Source organism: Triplophysa dalaica, chromosome 8 (genome assembly GCF_015846415.1).
Source record: "Triplophysa dalaica isolate WHDGS20190420 chromosome 8, ASM1584641v1, whole genome shotgun sequence".
NCBI classification, from domain to species: Eukaryota; Metazoa; Chordata; class Actinopteri; order Cypriniformes; family Nemacheilidae; genus Triplophysa; species Triplophysa dalaica.
In genome coordinates, this window is record NC_079549.1 from 16,513,616 (window position 1) to 16,533,004 (window position 19,389).

The 19,389-nt window shown below is 37.3% G+C and overlaps 1 protein-coding gene and 1 pseudogene across 1 annotated transcript; both read right to left on the reverse strand.

The window, feature by feature from the left end:
- Positions 1–20: 20 nt before the first annotated feature.
- Positions 21–2,597, reverse strand: LOC130427384 (granzyme B(G,H)-like; annotated as a pseudogene).
- A 137-nt stretch (positions 2,598–2,734) lies between these two features.
- ercc1 (excision repair cross-complementation group 1) lies at positions 2,735–7,107 on the reverse strand. The gene is made up of 9 exons (XM_056754827.1): positions 6,975–7,107; positions 5,910–6,278; positions 5,354–5,457; positions 4,122–4,221; positions 3,824–3,900; positions 3,508–3,607; positions 3,342–3,413; positions 3,172–3,240; positions 2,735–3,073 (listed from the first exon to the last, which is right to left on the reverse strand). Exons 1-9 carry the CDS (start codon positions 7,035–7,037, stop codon positions 3,011–3,013), a joined length of 1,017 nt encoding a protein of 338 aa, XP_056610805.1. The 5' UTR covers positions 7,038–7,107; the 3' UTR covers positions 2,735–3,010.
- Positions 7,108–19,389: the final 12,282 nt, after the last annotated feature.

The following is a 19,389-nucleotide window of genomic DNA, read 5'->3' on the forward strand; positions in this document are numbered from 1 at the left end:
ACAAAGTACACTCAACTACCTTGGCTTATTAATCTTTTTATTTGCATTCGGTGACCGGAGGTGATACAATAATGATGAAGAACTCATGCATGCACATGGATTCTTTAGCATAGGCTAATTGTTATACATGATTTTCTCTGAGCTGCCAGTTTATAAGGACAATCTGTGACTGTGCCAAACATGTCCATGTGTAATATCAGTTACCGGTCCAAACAAGGAGTAAAAATTTTGCTAGGACTTTAAAAAACACACACACTACTTCAAGGCTATGCAATATAAAAAGCATAAGCTATATAAAGATTAATCCGGTGATTAAATACTGCATATTTAAAGGGATAGTTCAACCCAACACATTTATTTCATTAGTTAGTCACCCCTCACGTCTGTAAAAGAAAAACCTGCAATTTTATGGGTTCTTATAAAAAAATCATTAGAGCCCAAATTTGTTTGGATGCCAATTTCTTCAAAATATTTTTTTTGTGTTCAGCAGAAGAAAAAAGTCATACAGAGTCAATCATTTCTTTAATCCATTTAAGGAAGGCGGTATTCTCATGTAGACTTCAGGGAAGTTCTTGTTTAAACAATTATTGGGATATGTGTAAGCAGCCATTCCAATAAATTCAGATTTACAAATAAGAGGACTGCCAGAATCACCCTAAAAAACAGACAAATTACAGGGTTACTGTACTAAAACCTTTTCTCCTTGTTAAATGTGGGGTGTCTGATTTCCGAATTATGATTGTTTAGACAAAGTCGGGTCGAGTTCCAAAACAACCTCGTAGCCAATCAGCAGTAAAGTGCACAGGATGGGCATTAGTCGAGCCGAGCGCTGATGAAAGATGGGGGTAGGAGTGTGTCTGTTTTGATAATTTGAACATCAGCAACGCCTATGAGAAATCGGACATCCCGCCTTTAATCAATACTATTACAAGTGATGTTACATTACCTGACAAAAAGCCTTTATCCCATCTGAGGCGGTACAGATCATCATCGAAGAGTTGAAATATTCTTTCCACTTGTTTTTACATTCAAAGCTGAACTGCAATTTGAGATCAACTTCATTCAGAACACTTGATGCAGCTCCTCCTTGTTTTTTCATGCCCCAACCGGCAATGGTGCATTTCACAAGGGCTGGAACTTTTTTCTTGGTTTGTGGAAGATCAATAACACCCACAAACTCATTCAGTTTAGCTCTGGTTTTCAGCTGTAACATATTAATCGTTAAGTCTTTACATTAAACAATGTTTTAAATTGATTCACAACACAAATTTGACAAAACGGCAATTCTAATTAAAAAGAAGACACGTCTTAGTCCAATAAAGTGAAAATACAGTACCTTTAGTAGCATGATATCATAAAGTGGGTGTTTTATGCACTTCTCAACCTCGATTATCTGCTGGCTTTCTTCACTTTGGCTGAGGTTGTGAGCTCCCAGCACAACTTCTAAGGTTTTGCAGGTGTCACTGTAAATCCATTCAATGCTGTATTTATTATTTTAGGTTGTAACTATTTTACTGGTGAGCGCTGCAAAGCACTATACCAGTACAAAAACAGACTTTCAAATTGCTTTAAAATAACTATAAATGAACCCAATTTTTATTTAGACAAATATAAATGCAAAAACTCACTATAAACAGTGTTTAGAGGTCAGAACATAATTGTCCTTGATCAGCGTCCCACCACACATATGATGTCTTTCACACTGGAGAGATGCCATGTGTTTTCTGGAATGAGGTTTAACCTCTTTTCCCCCTATAATACCACTATCCAGTCCTTCTGCAATCAAGACACAAAATGGTTAATAGTAATTATGAGTTTCATTCGGTTGAATACAGCACAAACAAGCGGTTGTTTATATTTGTTTACACAAATGTTTATAATGTAAATAAAACCAAAATGACCATTCCGCATTAGTGCAAAAACTATGGCTACAGATATTAAAGTTATCAAATAAATTACATTCATATTATGCCAAATTCTTTGGAGTGAACCATTTGCTCGACGCTATATTTGCTGAAAGAAATATAATGTAAATGGCCTTACCAGACAGAGGAACGACAGACAGCAGAACACAAACACAGAGCAGCATAGTGTCTGGATGTATTGAGACAAGAATGAGACATGAACAGAACTTGACCCTCAGCGGGGTGTATGTACTCTCTGGCCCCCAGCTTACATCGGAAGAAACACACACATATGAGAGACGTGGGAGGAAGCTTTGACCTGCATGTATTAAAAATAGTTATTTTTCAGTTTAAATGGAAAATGTTTTTTTGAACTTCACCTCTAAAGTAGGTGAAATGTCCACAACACTGATGGTACTATTAGTGTGTGTGTGTTTGTGGGGGTGTGTGTGGGCGCCTGTCCATAAAAAAATGGTTGATTTTGAAACATCATTTGCAATAAACATACTGAGATCATAATGTTTAAGGACTAGGAGTCTTACAACAAACGATATGGCAAATACAGAGATCTGATCTTACCAACATTGTGTCGGTCTGGAATTACATGAAGAGACCAGCTATAATTCATAAGAACCGTGGCAACTCTGATAAACGGCTGTTGTGACGTAATTTCCAGTGTGGTTTGTGATGGCCTGAAACATTCACCCGCCCACTGACTTTTGTCTTAAATGACAGGTGGGCCCTTCAGTTTTGTTCCAACTGTGTTGAGGGTTATGGAGTCATAATAGAACCCCTCTCACCTCCAAAAACAATTCAAAATACAGTTAATGTGCTGCAAAGTAACGATGACATTTATTGTGCGTTTCACAAACACATACATTCGCTCACACATTATTTTTACCATCTAACATTGAACATCTACATCCTTTTGCATTCGATTACACCACACTGGTTTACATATCTATAAACTACAAAAATAAATGCATAAACCACTGTGGGTCACAGACTGAGACCATCATAAACCAAAGACTTCACAGAAGTTTCCAGGAACCATGTGCTACAGTGTTTTAAGACACTTCATGATTTTTGAAGACAGTTTGGCATTATCAGCTCTCCTTCTTCTTGGTCTTTATGAAGGGCTGGTGAAGAACATCATAAAGTCTTTTTGCCTAAGTAAATCGCAAACATGAAAGCAATTAACACAAACTTTTGGATTAATAAAAATACATACATTGATGGGAAGACTAGTACACACAAGTAGACACACCTTCTGTGGACCAAGCCCTGGACATAACACTAGCTCCTCCTTCGAAGCATTGATGATGCCTTCCAGAGACTGAAGAGATACAATTTTAACAACTTTAGAAATACTGCAGACTTAAAATAAGCCAGGGGTTTTACAAAAGTATGAACACATTTTAAAAGAGGGTTCCTTACAGAAAAAGTAGATAAAAGGGTCATGGCATCTGTTTTATTGACAGACTTTACTGTGGTTAAACAATCAGTAACCTGTAAAATAAGAGGAGGGTTTGGAGAGTGTATTTAAAGAGTTACAGCCACTGAATACAATTAAATGATTGTTATTAGATCTGTGTGCTCTAACCTGGGACAGGTAGTTTTTCTCCACTTGTTCTTTCAGAAGATCTGCAGGTTTCTTCTCATAAGATTTATATGTTTCAAGGTAACGGCCTGCTTCTTCGGGGCTTACAAACAAACAAAACACAATTTGGGATTTTCTGATGCAACATTACAGACAGTAGCTCAAGTTTTCAAACTAGAAACCTTTCCAGAAGAAATGACATTGCAGAGGATTGATAACAAGAAAAGAACCTTGCAGTTATGATTCAAAAACTTTTAACACTCAACATTTACACGTCCCACAAAGGGATCCCCCCTCCCACCTTCACCTCTCCCCCTACCTCCAGGCAAGGATGAGAGTACAATCAGCCATGATGCATATTCGAGCAAGCTCTTTCAGCGCATGAGGAGGGTCTTTCTGATAAATGAGAAAACGACAAACAGGACAAGAATGTCAATAGCACAAACGTTGTCACTCATAATGTTAGTAATTTAATATTAATTTAATTAATTAATTAAATATAAAGTAAATAACTTTGTGTATTATAAATGTGAGAGAATGTGAAAAGCCTTAGATTTTAAGGCCTAAGGCAATAAAGACATTCCCTTCAAATGAATAAGACTTTCAGACAGGCTCACCACATCAACCTGGATGAGCAGCACTCTGAGGGCGAAGCTCTGTCCCAGCTGTTTTAACCGTTCGTGGATGTAATTCGGGTTGAGATTATGATAACGCACACTGTGGTCAAAAAACAGAAACATGAAGAAACATTCCTCTACAAAAATCAAATCTAATGACATGTGCCTACAAATAAGGCTAGACCCAGTCTAACTACACATCTGTTACTGAGAAACAAACATCATGACATGACTAGTAAGTTCTCCAAAGTGTTCTACAAAGTTTGTAAAAAAACACATCAAAACCAATAAAATGATTTATTTGAAAAGCTAGTTATATTTAGTTATAAAGTGATACATATATTTATTTTGTGTGAACTTTAAAACATCTTTGTAAACCAGCATGCAAAACAAAAGCTGCATGATCAACTTGATTGACCAATCAAGGTCAACATATAATGTCACATGGTTAAATTAGCAATTACATTCATTCCTACTGTTAATTATTTTGCTAATTATTAATTTACAAGTCTGAAAGTATTTTACATTTTCTAGACTTCATAGTTCTATCAATCATTACTCACAGTGTTATGTTTGTTTCTTTCAATTCTGACCACTTTCCTTTGCAAAGACTGCTGGAGGACTATGTGGTTTCACACCTTAACTGAGACAATTCCATTCTCACATATAATCACACCTACAAAACCAGTTAAAGGTGCACATTCTATTGTTCAAAACTAGCAGTTGTAACCAGTTTCTATACGTTAAAAATATGATCTACATAAATTTGTTAACACTTGCCATGGTGTCTTGTTGAAATATCTAACCTATCATTGTTGGGCTGATATCACGATAAAAATGTATATTGGATTCCTTTATTTGGGAAATGCTACATTAAACAATAACATAAAATAATTAGAAATTATTGTTCAAGTTTCAAGCAGGTATACTTCTCATGCATGATATTTAAGAAAAATGTGGTATGTGATAATTTGCTGAATCAGACTATAGATATGTGATGTAATAATTTAAGTTTGTAAAACAATTTAAACTATATTAAAATAAATGTACATTCCTTCCGATCATTGATCATCTCCCATGACAGAGCATGTGCGTATCAGCCTCTCTGCATGGACCTTAAAACTTTGACTATAAATAACTTTTCAAGTAGAAAAATCATTCAGCTTGAAAACCACTACTATATTCATATTTGCGATCTTGCAATACATTTTGCAGCCCTACCACAAACCAACCTGAGAAAGAGAGCACATGTGGTTCGTCCTAAAACATAGTCTGGCACCACTTCTCCAAACTCCCAAGGCACATTTCTCACAAACTTTAGGATGGGGTTTCCTCGCTGCATACAGATGAAAACATAATTGTCCAATCATGATTCAAATCATAGTGGTCAATAAGCAACTTTCAAGATTAATTTGCTTATTTATACTGTACATGCAGTTTTTTTATCTTGCTCCTTTGTGTGGAAAAATCTGGTAAGATGTTAATGATTTTACACCCGAACTGTTCACTGTAAATACAATGGACTTTCCCATATTCTGACACTAGCTCTCACTCTGCACTGTTTGTGGTCTACGAGTTGCAGGTGGTGAAGATGGGTCTTAGACGATGCCTTTATGTGGCAAGGTGGCTTGAAACATTGAGCATGATCGCCGTTGCAACACTTTCTCATTTATATTTTAACACTGTGGTTTAGTTGTTTGGCTTTGCTTTATGTTGAGACTTTTTATAATAAGAAACAAATTACTAAAGGTACTTTTAATGATAATAAACATACTGTACAGTACAGACCTGTCGAGGACTGACGATAATACTGTTTCCTGATCCTAAGAGGTGAGGAGCAATTACACAGCTCTCCGAACTCTGACCTTCCTCTTTTGTTGGCACCTCAGCTGGTCCCTGCTGGAGAGTCTCTGGTTTCTCTAAGTCTGTGGAGGTCCTAGTTTCTAACTCGCTTACAGTTGACTTAAGGCTACTTTGGCCTGCAGCAGTTTCGTCAGCCGATGTATGTGTCTGTGGGCCTAGGGCCGTTTCCTGAAGACCCTTGTTTTTGCTCTGAACGACGAACTCCGCGTAGGACCGGGGTTGTCCGGGAGCTGGTGGAGCACTCTGAGCAGAGGTCTCTACATGGCTACCCTTGGTTTTGAACAAAGAAGCCACCTGTGTGAATATAGAGAAACACGTTACTTGCATCACTACTGCATAAACATTATTGTTTAACGGTTTATGGTACACCTTTTTTATCACATTCGCCTATGTTAGTCAAGATTTCTTGAACCAAATTATTATTTTATATTCCCATCTGGCACTGTAAAATAAAACTGGCAATTTTTTTACAGCAGTATCTTTTGTGAACTTTAAGGGGGTCTTTTATAGGCCCCGCCCAGATGTTTGAAGTGTCATATTGGGAGGACGTCGCTCACGGTTTACATTATCGATAGCAAACACGGTATGGATCATTTGAAATCTAACTGTATTGGTACCAGTAAATGTTATATCAAGGTCATATAGGCTATTGGGTTGCTGTGTTGGTTAGTAAGGTTTTATTTCCGTCTGATTCAGAGTTTAACACCTTGTTGCGGTCCAGGTCACATCCTGCTTATTTCAGTAACTAAAAAAAAAAACCCAGAGCAGGTGTTACTACCTAAGTTCCCCAACTAACGTTATACGGTTAGGCGACTTACGGTAACCGTTCAGCCCCCTTCAGTTATTTTGTTTAAACACACAGAATTTGAAGGTCTATGTAACGTTAGGTGTTAGAATATTTATCTTTTCAGTCACCAGCTCAGACCTGTAACCGCTAAGCTACACTATCCTAACAATAAAAAAAAAGAGGTCAAGTTAAACTTTACGCACCGGACTTCTTTCCTTGGTAAATTTTGAGTCGTCTAAATTGATGTTGAATTTCTTTTTTTCCATTTGTTAATGATCATTAAATGTACAAACAAGAAAAACTCAATTCGAGTCCCTTTGCCACCATTGGAGCAAAACAAACCTTGTCAGACAAGCGAGTAGAACACAGAAAAGTCGATCGAGAGCGAGACATTTACACAAATTTACCGAAAGGTGGCGCCAAAGCAACATAATTTATTAATTACTCACAGATTGCGGCAATTGAATGTTTCAATTGTGGACAATACATATACCGATGTGTTTTTTGTAACAAACACACAAAAGAAAAATATCATTACGTCAGAAAAATGCTGGCACAAGATTATATCCTTATCTCATATACAGTTATTTTCCATTGTTTGGTTTCATGTTTTCTGTCAAAGTTGAAGTCTGTTGCATAGTGAAACGTCCTCTTATATATAGCACAATTTATTTTGCATTATGTAATTTTTATGTAGTTTGTGACTACTATGTAAATCACATGTAAGTCACACAAAAAGTAGGTTATGTGCTTTTGATCACACAGATCAAACCTCTTCAAGCTTTATGTTAGTGTCATGAGGTTATCCAATTAAGAAACCTAAGGTCTGAGAGACAGCTGTGTTTTTCCCATTTAACCCAGTATGTGTATGTTTACTGAAGGCGTTTCGGGACGTCATGCCACCGTGCCTTGGTATTGTGGGACCCACAGACAGATGGTGCCAGCTTCATTCTGAAATCATGTTCATGCCCTCCAAAGGACCTATGCATATACACCTCTGGCATTAAACCAATGTATGTCAGTCAGTGTTGATGAGAAAACAGAAATTTAAGAGAATGGATGCACGTAGACACACGTTTAAGTTAATAAAAATGATTAAACTGATAAGAATGCACATCTAGAGTTTTAAAGTGAGTGAGCACCAACAGCCTGTGGAGCGAAGGACTAAGGTGTCAAGCCAATTTGTTTCTCCATAGGTATGACCTTAATATATCTCCCCATAATTAAATTATAACAATTATATTGCAGTTTTAAAACATAACATTACCCCTTCTATTTATTTTCAGTGTTAAATCTCTTTAAAGGTGCTAATCATTTTTTTTCTTTACACTATAAAAATTACGGAATAAATGGTTGTTATTTGAATCTTTGATGAAATATTTTTTGTGTAAAGAAACTTTTTTAGTTAGTTTTCATTGTGAGAAAACTGACAGAAAACTAAACTATATTACAGAGAACAGATACTGTTTTTTCTCTTTGTAAGAGGAGTATGTTGATGTTATGGTGATCATTTAATTATATTCACATTATTAATGTCTGGGGCACTTTCTTTTTTTAAGGGCATTTTTTCGTACTCAGACCTAATGTCAGACCTTGATAGCTCATGAGATTAATGACTGTCGAGTAAAACTTTTCAAGAAAACTGACAACGTATAATATTCACCTCTAAGATCTCAATAAGCTGTTGTCATTTAACTGACACGGTAGAGTTTTTAAAGTAGATACATTGATCCGTTCTTTAAAATAATTTGGATACCTGCAAATCATTTCATGGTTAAAAGTTGTTGTAAATTATAAAAATGTATTACATTTATTAACTTATTTTAGTGTATTTATTTTAGTATTTAAACATATATGTTGCCATAACTTATTGTTTACACATTTATTTTTACAGTGAAGACTATGTAAACTTTTATTTCCTCTTCTCTAATTTTAACAGTTCGTACTGTCTTTGAAAAAAATGGAGAGCGGAGGTGCAACAGTAAAATGACGGACACATTAGAGAGGCGTTTAGTGGCTTTTTAACACTTGGCTGTTATATCTGGACACACTTTCTCTCTCTCTTGGCAGTGAGCCTGGCTTTGGCTGCAAAAACGGCCACCTCCAGACCTCTGGCCCCTCCCTTAGGTCTCTCCTCCCCTCCCTTTGCTGACCCCATGCTGAGCCGGCTGTGTCGAGCTGTCAGCCCCCGGCTGTGGGCTGCTCCTGGGCTCTCAGTGTGGGTGTGTGCGTGTGTTGGGGCATAGGGGTAACGGTCGGGTCCGTGGTGGCCGCTTATCTGCCCTGCCATCACTGGGCGAGCGAGAGGACAGATTGGCCCTCCAGCTGTCCGACTGAAGGACTCGCAAGACCCCTCACCGAGGAAACCACATGCCCCGATACACAACACGCACATACACACATAGCTTATTGAGATAACCACATTCCCTGATATGTACACACACACAGAGTCACCCTCAACTCTAACATATGCGTTTCAGCGGCACACTGACTGTACCATCCTGTGCCAAATGTGCCAAAGTACCCTCCTTACCCATGAGGATCGGAAGGACTTCCTTTTCTAGGATGCGGTCATGGAAAGTACGCAGACTATATCAGAAGAACGCTAGTGTAATTTGAGTGTATAGAGGTTAAAGGCTTATTAGTGTTTATTTAGTGGATAGACAACTTAAGAGCAGGAAATTATATATGAAGTCGGCATACCAAAGCTCCAAAAGTACAAAGTTTAATCATGGACTATAGAGATTTTTATTTATTCATTTTTTTTTTGAAGTTTCGGTGTGCTGATAAATACAGTATATTTGTCTGCTCTGATAGTTTTTTTGGTCGAGCAATCACTTTAGGCGGATGTGCATGCTTGCATGCTTTTTCATTTATAGAGATTAACAATAATTAACAAGTTTGTTTCCTGCACCCTGGTTTCATGCAAAGTATAAATACCACGTTTTGCTATAGTTCATCATGGCATTTCCGTTCCATTACAACAGGAACAGTAGTTCACCAGGGCTGTTGTTGTCTGCAACATTAATGACCTCTTCTCTTAGCACATAGACACATAATGAAGTATGTTTTCCCAGTAAGGATACAATACATTGGTCCCCATGTCCCAATGCCACATATTATGAGAATTCCCAGTCAGGCTTCGTTACAGTCTTACCTCCCCCCACCCGCTAATCCTGGGACTGTCTATTCCCAAAACTGCCTGTTAGCTACAATATCAATGCACAGTTTTCATTGGTCCCTGGTGGCTGCTGCTTGTGTATGTTTATGTCTGTATACATAGAAAACGAAATAGAAAAATAATGTTTTACTGACTGTGTGATTTAGGAGAATTAAGTGTTTAAGGACAGGAAAAAACAGGTTGGGTTAAATAAGCAAGATGTACGTTTTTGTGCACTTGTATTTGTGTGGGTGTGGCCCTCGGGACAGACAGGCCGTCTTGAGGGCCTTCAGGGGCGGATAGCAGGCTGTATGCTGTCTGTGTAAGGTCTGTTCTCCAGTTGTGACAGCGAACAAATCCTTATGAGAACAATTAACTAGAGAAAGGGTGTTGCCAGTACAACAAAGTCGAAGAGACTGTAGAAAAAGTAAAAGACCGTCTTGATAGTAAATAATGGCTGCGAAAGATGGGTTTACCAAAAAAAAGAAATTCAAATGCTGATGAAATACATTTGGATGAGGAAAAATAAATACATTTGAGAAAATCTTTAGGAGACTGAGCGATACAATTGGACAAGAGGGATACAATAGGTGGAGCCAGGTGTGGAGAAAACAGGACACAATTAACAAAGACACTGAAAATGCCCACTAATGAGAATAGAGTCAAATCTCAAGTGACGACCCACTGGATTTGAGAGGTCGTCAAGGTGGACATCAAGGGAATATTTACTCGCCAGTCGCACAAGACTCTAAACACCACGCTATATGACCTCTTCTACCCACAATGCATCTCCGTCCAGATCCAGGGCTTCTTCCCATGACCTACTTCCCCCCTCGTGTGGTGCATTGTTGTGTGTTTGCGGCTGTTGAATGCGGCCTTCTTTTGTGGCTATTTGTGAGACCAGGGGGTTAAGACCCTTGTGTTCTTCCCAGTCTCCAAAACAGGCCTCTAAACAACCGACGCAACAATAACAACAAAAACCAGCAAACGTTGATGGCAGCCGAACTAGGAAGCGGGCCGTGACGGCATTGCGCCAACACAGTGCCGCCTTTGTAAGCGCTCACATGCCGTATTGTGCGGCACGACATCATCGCCTCCCAGCAGCTGTTGCCGATGGAAACGAGCAAGACTGTCAGCCGTGCTGGATTGTGTAATGCTTGGGCATCAGGCACTAAATGACTCAATGCGCAAGTGTGTGAGTTCAGATCGGTTAACTGAGGGTGTAATCTTGTTTTTTAGGTTGTCTGCTGCCATTACAGAGCAGCTGTTTGGAGAAGTGCCTGCTGAGCAGGTTAGTAAAGTCTATTAAACTGTTTACACGTTTCAACTAGCTACTTACATTATAAAAAGTGGACGTTAGTGGCTTTGAAGGTAACTCTATCCCCCCTTCAGTCTTATGTTCATATGCACTATGGCCAAAGGTGTAAGGACACCCGAGCACCACACCTGGATTTACTTGTGGAACATTTAATTGAATTTAGATTGAAATGCATAATTTAATAGAATATTGTAACATTTGCCTTCAACTGGATTTTAAGGGGTAGTTTTACCCTCGGAACCATGTTCGAGGGTAAAAATAGCTTTTCCAGGTATTGAACACCACAATTCCTCAAATACTTCAAACAAGCTTCAAACAGGACTGATCTAGAATCTCTATTTCACAATAGCTGACTAACAATCAAAACAAAGTTGTACTGAGCACTACAGATTAATAACTTGGACGACACAAATAATACGACCTTACACCCATTCTTTCCCTACTCCATGTTTCTCATCCTCCTTTCCCTTTCCTTAATTGCCCATAAATGTCACAGTCACTGAGTCTCCAATGTTCTTCTAATAAATTAACCCATGTTCCCCCCCCCACACACACATACACACAATTATCCCTCTTGCACTGAGTTGTTCATTAGTGCAGATAAACACCCAGAATTAGAGTTAAAGCACAAAACACACCTGACAACATTTATTCCTGCAGATCATCCTCCCCCTGCCGCTCGGTGTGTGTGTGTTAGAGGAAGGGAGAGAGACTCACTGGGGAAATTAACCCCAATGCATTTACTTTCTCACCTTGTTATTGTTGCTGCTTCTTGCATTCATGCTGACAACCCTGACCATGTTTACCTGAACTTAGGTTTTAGAATATTTTACCATTTCATGGCCCTTCATGTCGCCAGTCTTATAAAATATCCACTGCTAAAGCTTGCTTATAAAAAAAACACTGATTGTTTACAACTGGTTTACTTAAAGAGTTTTTGCAACTTAATGTTAACTTCATGACATATGCAATATTAAATTTAGCACAGTTACAATTAAAAATGCATTTTAAGTTTGATTTCAGTTCAAGTAAGGTCCGTTTGGCCCTGTAACAACTGAGCAATGGGATCCAACAAAATATACTGTAATGTCCCTTTAATTCTATTAAACTGGGATGTTTATGAGTGTCCTAACCGCATTGTATTATTACCAGGAACTTCAGGACATACAAACTATAAAAGATGCAGGTGCTATCTTGTTGCCTAGGTGATGACTGGTGTAGTCTGGGGTTTTCTGTTTCTTACACCCCGTTCACAGCTGTGTGTGTGAGGGAACCGGGAAAAGACAAACGCACACACATACACACACACACACACTAATAATGAGCATCTTAGTAAAAGATGGCTCCATAAGCTGTAAGGACTGACAAACACGCTCTCTCTTCTTCTCTCTCATGCTGTCTCCTCTCTGTCTTCTGTCACACAGTGGCGTCTCTCTTCTCCAATAGCGTTTCAATACTCTACTGTCATGCCTGCTGTATGGGGACCAGATCTTATTGTGCCGGCTTAAGATGCGCACATTGAGAAAGAGGGTTTGTGTCAGAGTGAGTGAGAGAGCGAGAGAGAGACAGAAAGAGAGGGAGGTAGAATGAGTAAAGAGCGCAGCGGGTTCTCTATGATATCATTGCACAGGGAAGAGATGCGTTCCATTGTGATAAACTCTTGGCAGGAATACAATCTGAGATGTAATGCTTTGGGATGGTCAGGTGTGCGTGTGCCGGCGTGTGTGCGAGTCAGTTCGCACTATAAACACAATGTTTGTACTGTGGGGGTTTGTTGACAGATGGTCAGGCTATTCGGAGCTGCTGCGGAACAGACCAGTCTTTGTATCAAATGAAAGAAAGCGATTGTCAATCTGTAACACTTTTCTTTCCGTCCATATCTATCAGCACTCAAGTTCACAAGTTTTATTTCAAGCATGCTGTCATTTCAATAATTCTATAGCAAAGAGATGTTTAGGTTATTAAATTTACATTTATGCATTTGGCAGACACTTTTATTCAAAGCAACTTACATTGCTTTATCCTATACATTATACATAGGTATTTGCAATCCCCTGGGACCGAACCCACAACCTTGCGCTGATAACGCAATGCTCTTACCACTGAGCTACAGGAAAGGTGTAGAATAATTAAAATTTTATTCTGGGGAAAAGAGACACCCAAAGTGTCAGTCATCTTGCTGTAAGTACCCGATAAACTGTGTAAATTAGAATGGCCATGTATAAGAGTCAGCATTCATTTAAGTATATACACGTGAGGATCTTATCTAGTTAATGATTTGGGGCTGAGTCCCTCTCTTATTTTTTTCTTGTTTCTCATTTTACTTTGGTCTTCTGTTTTAGCTTATCCTATCACTGATAGTTACTCTATACATTTTGTCATTTTTATTCTATAAATCAAATAAATGTGATTTGCTGCATGTAACAGTTATATTATAAAAAAATTACTGTAATTTTTAAAAATCTTCCTCAAACCCCACACGCTGCCTTCCTCACTTTGTAATATTTAGCGTTTGTGTGTTTCGCACCTGTGTGAGACCCATGCTGTGCTACAAGCCTCCCTGTCCAGAGACACCAGAGCAGTAAACAAGCATCAGTGTCCCTCAGCGGGAGAGGACAAACTGAGAGTGTGCGAGAGAAAGGGAGAAAGTGAGAGATTAATTTAAGACAGAGATATTTTAAACCTGTATAGTATACAGTATACTGTATAGTGTGTAATTTCACCAAAACAAAATTTCAAAATGAATGACTGTTTTCAGTTTATTGAATGACATCTAGATAGAACAACGTTTATGTTTGGATTGCTAAATTGTGCATTCTTTTTGGGACTAATTTTGCCTACAACCCCGTTGTGCTTGTATCTCAATTGACGTAAAGTGACCTACAGCATATCAAATATTATATAAATATTTTTCAACTAATTGAAAGTAACCAGATTGACTTTTTAGTTATGATATGACAAATTGGAAAAAGAAACTTAATTTGATCATGCAAACATATGATGTTTATGTATTATTTACATTTAGTCATTTATCAGACGCTTTTATCCAAAGCGACTTACAAATGAGGTAAAATTTTTATGTTTATACCTTCTAAACAGCCTGGAATTTCAGTTTTTAAAATGTATTTATTGTTGTGTTACTGATGTTTTTTTTTTTTTACAAACAAACCCAAAATCCTGTTCAGGAAAATCAATACGTGTCAAAGGCTGTCGAAACAACTAAGTCATAAATAACATCAGTGAGTCTTTAATAGTTGAAAGAATTGTTTTCAATCACTTTGCTGCTCTTAGAGGCAGTCTCACTCTCTCTTTCTCTCTCTCTCTCTCTGGTTTTGGGTTAACTCCAACTCTCTGACGCTGTCTGACAGTATGCAAATATATGCAAACGATGCTCCAGTCAAGCCAAGCAGCACCTGCGGACCTGACCAGTCGAGACCACTAGTGACCTGTGTGTATGTGTGTCTTTTCTTATGTGTGTGTGTGTATGTGACCATGCCCTTCTAAGCGAACAGAACAGAACAAAACGCTTTTTTTGTACACCAGCCACTCCTCTCACTGCCCTCCGTAAGCATAAGGACATTAGTACACATACTGCATGAAATGACTTTATAATTAGCATATGAGATAAATACACAATAATAAATTCATCTTGAATTGAACTCTATTGATTCAGGACAATCTATAAAGTCGATTTTGTAAACTATATTGTTTTATTCTATTACAATGTTGCTTTTTATGTTATGCTACTCATACTGGCTTCTCATCATTTTAAATTTATATTTATCTGTATCAATGCAAAATGTAAATATTTATATATTTTTAAATGAGAGATTTGAATCCGACATGAACATACTAAACACTTTATGTGGAAATCTTGAATTGATTTCTCAAGATATAAGGAAAAAATATAGATGACTGTCTTTTATCACAATGGTGTATTAATGGATAATTGATAAATGGTATTTGAAAGCAAGCTTGGAAATGCTGTTATATCACAATTTAAGTGATAAGTCATTTACAGAACTGGACATTTTCGGGTTTTTATGAACCCTGCAGAGTGTTGCGCTTTGATCCTGCCTGCTGGTTTTGGCATTCCTGCAAGCTGGAGATGAAGAAAATCTGACCCTTCTCTCCACCCTCATCTCTCTTTCCTTCCCTCCACTGCCCTTGTGTCGACTTGTCTGCAGGTTTGTGCTGGTCAGCACAACGTCTGTCTGCCGTCTTGCTGAGTTCTGCTGTCAGTACATTTCCAGAGGGTGAGTGTGTGCGTGCGTTGAGGTTTGGCATGGATGTCAATGTGTCCCAAATGAGGAGAGGTGTGTATGTTTGGTTGGGGTGGTAAGGTGGGGAAAAGCTGAGGTAATGTGGCTCAAGTCCAGACCTTGTCTATAAATGACACAAGCACTTGTGTCTCTTTCACACACACGTTTTGCCCTTCTCTGTCTGTGATCAGTGGCAGGGTGCGCAAGGGAGAAGAACGAGGGCATGACAGCATCACTCACACTGTGTGAAAAGCACATATTTTGCACACCCGAGGACATACAGTACACACATGCGCATATATAAACAACTACCGTAGTGGATTTCTTTGGCTCTTACCCAAATGGCTTATACATTTGAATATGTCTGTTTAAGATGTTTCAAGCTCACAAGATACAGCAGCTGATAAACCATGATCTATTCTATAGGTACAGCACATTGTAATAACAGTTCACAATATAAAAGTTATTTGGTTTTATGATGCAATAGAATAAAATATTACAATTATAGATAAAAAGTATAGGGCTACTTGACACAATGACGATACAAAGTATTGAAAGTATTGTACTGATAACACTTTACAATAAGGTTGTATTTGTTTACTAAATGCATAAAGTAACAAACTAACAATGAGAAAAAATGCATTTTCAGTATTTTGCGATCTTTGTTAATGTTAATTTCAATACAGTTATTTATGTTAGTTTATAGTGCATCAACTAATGTTAACAGATACAACATTTAATTAAAAAAATATGAAATGCTGAAACTAACATGTACTGCTGTAGAAGTATTGCACCATGCTAGGTAATGTAAGCTAATTCATTAACTAATTGTTAATAAATAGAACTTTATTGTAAAGTGTCACCACAAGTATTTAGATATTTAATGGTTGTCAAACTCAATACAACATGTACATAATATGAACTACACCTGTGGTTATCTTAAGAATATTCTGTGACACTTCACAATAATGTTGTTTATGTTAAGGCAATAGTTAACATTAACAGTATTTATTTACACAATAAAACGATGAATAGTGGACTTTTTTGTATGTACATTGAAACATTTCTATACATATGTTTTTATATAATAAAATATACAAAGAGCCATTTTTATAAATAAATATTAACCCATAATAATAGCTAAAGAATATATTTAAAAGAACAAATTAACCTGAAATGTTTTGGTTAAATGCCTCTGCTCGTGATTGATAGGATGCATGAACACTGTTTGCTGAGAGCTTTAGCTTTGTCTTGTGTTTCTCAACAGATCGGCCTGTGAACCTCTCATGGTGAAGTATACTGCACATACAAGCATCTGCACAGATCTTCGACTCAAATGAGGTAGATTTTTATGGTGTTTGCTTAGTCAGGACTAAGTGCTCTTTGCTTTTAATACCATTTTAAAGGAGAGAAGGATACACAATGCAGTCAGCTCTTTCACAGAACTTATGTTCTCTTTATGCTCATGTAGCCTATATGGGGTATTTTTTTATAGCATGCCTAACTGTAATAACTTTTTGAATTCATTTAAAATACAGTATAGTAAAATGAATATAGATAATTTTAAATGTTTGTCAAGGATGTTTGTTTTATCAGCATAAACTATACAAATAAAGTAATTTTAAAATCATTTTATGTAAAGCACTTTGAATTGCCCTTGTGTATGAAATGTGCTATATAAATAAACTTGCCCTGCCTTGCCTTGTCTAAATAATGATATTACCAGTTAACAATGAAGTACTATCAATAGTGATAGTAAATTTAACAACTTCAACAGCACATATATTATGAAAAATGAGAAAAAGTGTTGAACATTAATACTTCTGGAATGTGTATTAAAAGCATTAAATATTCATTATATTCTTAATGTCTCCTGCTTTCTCTTTCGCTCTGTGGAATATCTAGTCAAGCAGCACTAACATTGAAAAACTAACCCGTCTAGTGGAGCACAAAGACCATCACACACTCACTGTGTGTGTCTATACACACACACACCGACTCCCCACGCTGTGGCGGCGAGTTGACAAGCCCGTCTGCCAAACAACTCAATTAAGCAGAAAAGAGGAGGAAAAAGAACTAGAAGGAACATAGAAGAGAGGGAAGGCGAGAGAAAGAGAAAAGCCTGTTGCCTGTCAGCTGCGCGGCCGCCTCTGCGGGGCAAGAAGGGCAGCAACACGTCAGAGATAAAGAAGAGAGACAAGAAAAAAGGGAAAGGGGAGAAAAGAAAAACCTCTGTGATGTGTTAACTGGCATTCAGGACCCTAGGGCAGCACCGGGGCACAGGTCAAACTAAGAGCCGTTGGGTCATTGCCACGCCGACAGGGACACCCGGCCTTAACACTGCGTCTCTGTGTGTGTGACTGATTGTGAGTATATGTGTGTTTGCTCTTCTCTTCAGACTGGAGAGAACTCACTTTGGCCCAAGTGTGAGTGTGTTTACAGACCCTTATGAAAACTGAAACATGACTATTGATGACATTCATCTTCAAAGTTCAATTCCTGTTAGAAAGAGCAAAGTTGCTGTCGGGTGGAAAACCTTTTATCTCTAAACAACAATTGAATAACAAAATAAGTAAACACTCAGTTGACAAGCTCTTTTTAATGCTTTTTGTTGTATGAATATTTGCAAAAGCAAACATGAAGGATGACCAATGTGAATGATATATGAAATATTACATTACATTTACATTAAATCATTTGGCAGACGCTATCATCCAAAGTAGGAGAGCATTTAAACATTTTTGTCTTCCAACTAACCAGTAGATTACAAGATATGGAGATACAAAGATTCTGCTCTACAGCGACAAGTTTTTTTTTCTACTTTACAAATTTATCAATTTTATGTGTTACATATTTATTCTCCTAAGATTGCTTGTATTCATTTTACATGTCGTTTTTTATGATATATGTGACCCTGGACAACAGAACCAGCTGTATGGGTCCATTTTTTAAAATTTAGATGTTTGGATAATCAGGAAGCTGAATAAATAAGCTTTCGATTGACGTATGAGTTGTTAGAATAGGACTGAGAAACAACCGTTTCAAACTCTGGAATCTGAGAGTACCAAAAAATCAAAATATTGTGAAAATTGCCTTTGAAGTTGTTAATAAGGGGCCCTGTGGCAGGCTATTCACTCTTAAAAATAAAGTTTTTATGTATTTAAGGTAGGAAATTTACAAAATATCTTCATGGAACATGATCTTTACTTAATATCCTAATGATTTTGGGCATAAAATAAAAATCGATAATTTTGACCCATACAATGTATTTTTTGCTTTTACTAAAAATATTCCTGTGCTACTTAAGAATGGTTTTGTGATCCAGGGTCACATGTGACTTATGCCTATGACACCTAAGCGACACATAAAAATGCATACATGTATTGCATTTAAAAGCTACGTATCAAAACAAAAAGTGACATTTGATTTAAATAAAGTAAAAAGCACAGTTTCCATTGTTTATCTCAATAAGGAAAAAACAATTGATAAACAAAGGATGAACAAGATAAAATTATAAAACAAAAGATAAACAATCATAAATGAAGACCAAAGGTATTTGGACAATTCCTGATTGAAAATTAATGAGATTTACTACACTGTGTGAACTTGGCTTTTTAAATACTGTACAAATATTAAACACTGATTAGCCTAGTTAAAAATGCAGAAAGTCGAGTTTGAATTTGCCACTTGATTTGATATTCTGTGAAATGTAATGGATTTTAAAGTGTTGTTTATGTTTAATTTTGCGTCTATTATAAAGTCACATTTCTTTTTTTAGCAGGTATAGGATATTTTAAGTGAAAACAAAATGAGAGAAATAAATGCACTGGTTGGTAAGGTTTAAGATTACAGATCTGGCAAGACATTGAACTCTCATT

Excerpts from the sequence above, each read along its gene's own strand:
- ercc1 (XM_056754827.1), bottom strand. The coding sequence starts at position 7,037 with ATGGAAAAAAAGAAATTCAACATCAATTTAGACGACTCAAAATTTACC. Across the intron at positions 3,901-4,121 it reads TGCTCATCCAGGTTGATGTG|AAAGACCCTCCTCATGCGCT; the intron begins GTGAGCCTGTCT and ends CTCATTTATCAG. Across the intron at positions 3,074-3,171 it reads CAGGGCTTGGTCCACAGAAG|GCAAAAAGACTTTATGATGT; the intron begins GTGTGTCTACTT and ends CGATTTACTTAG.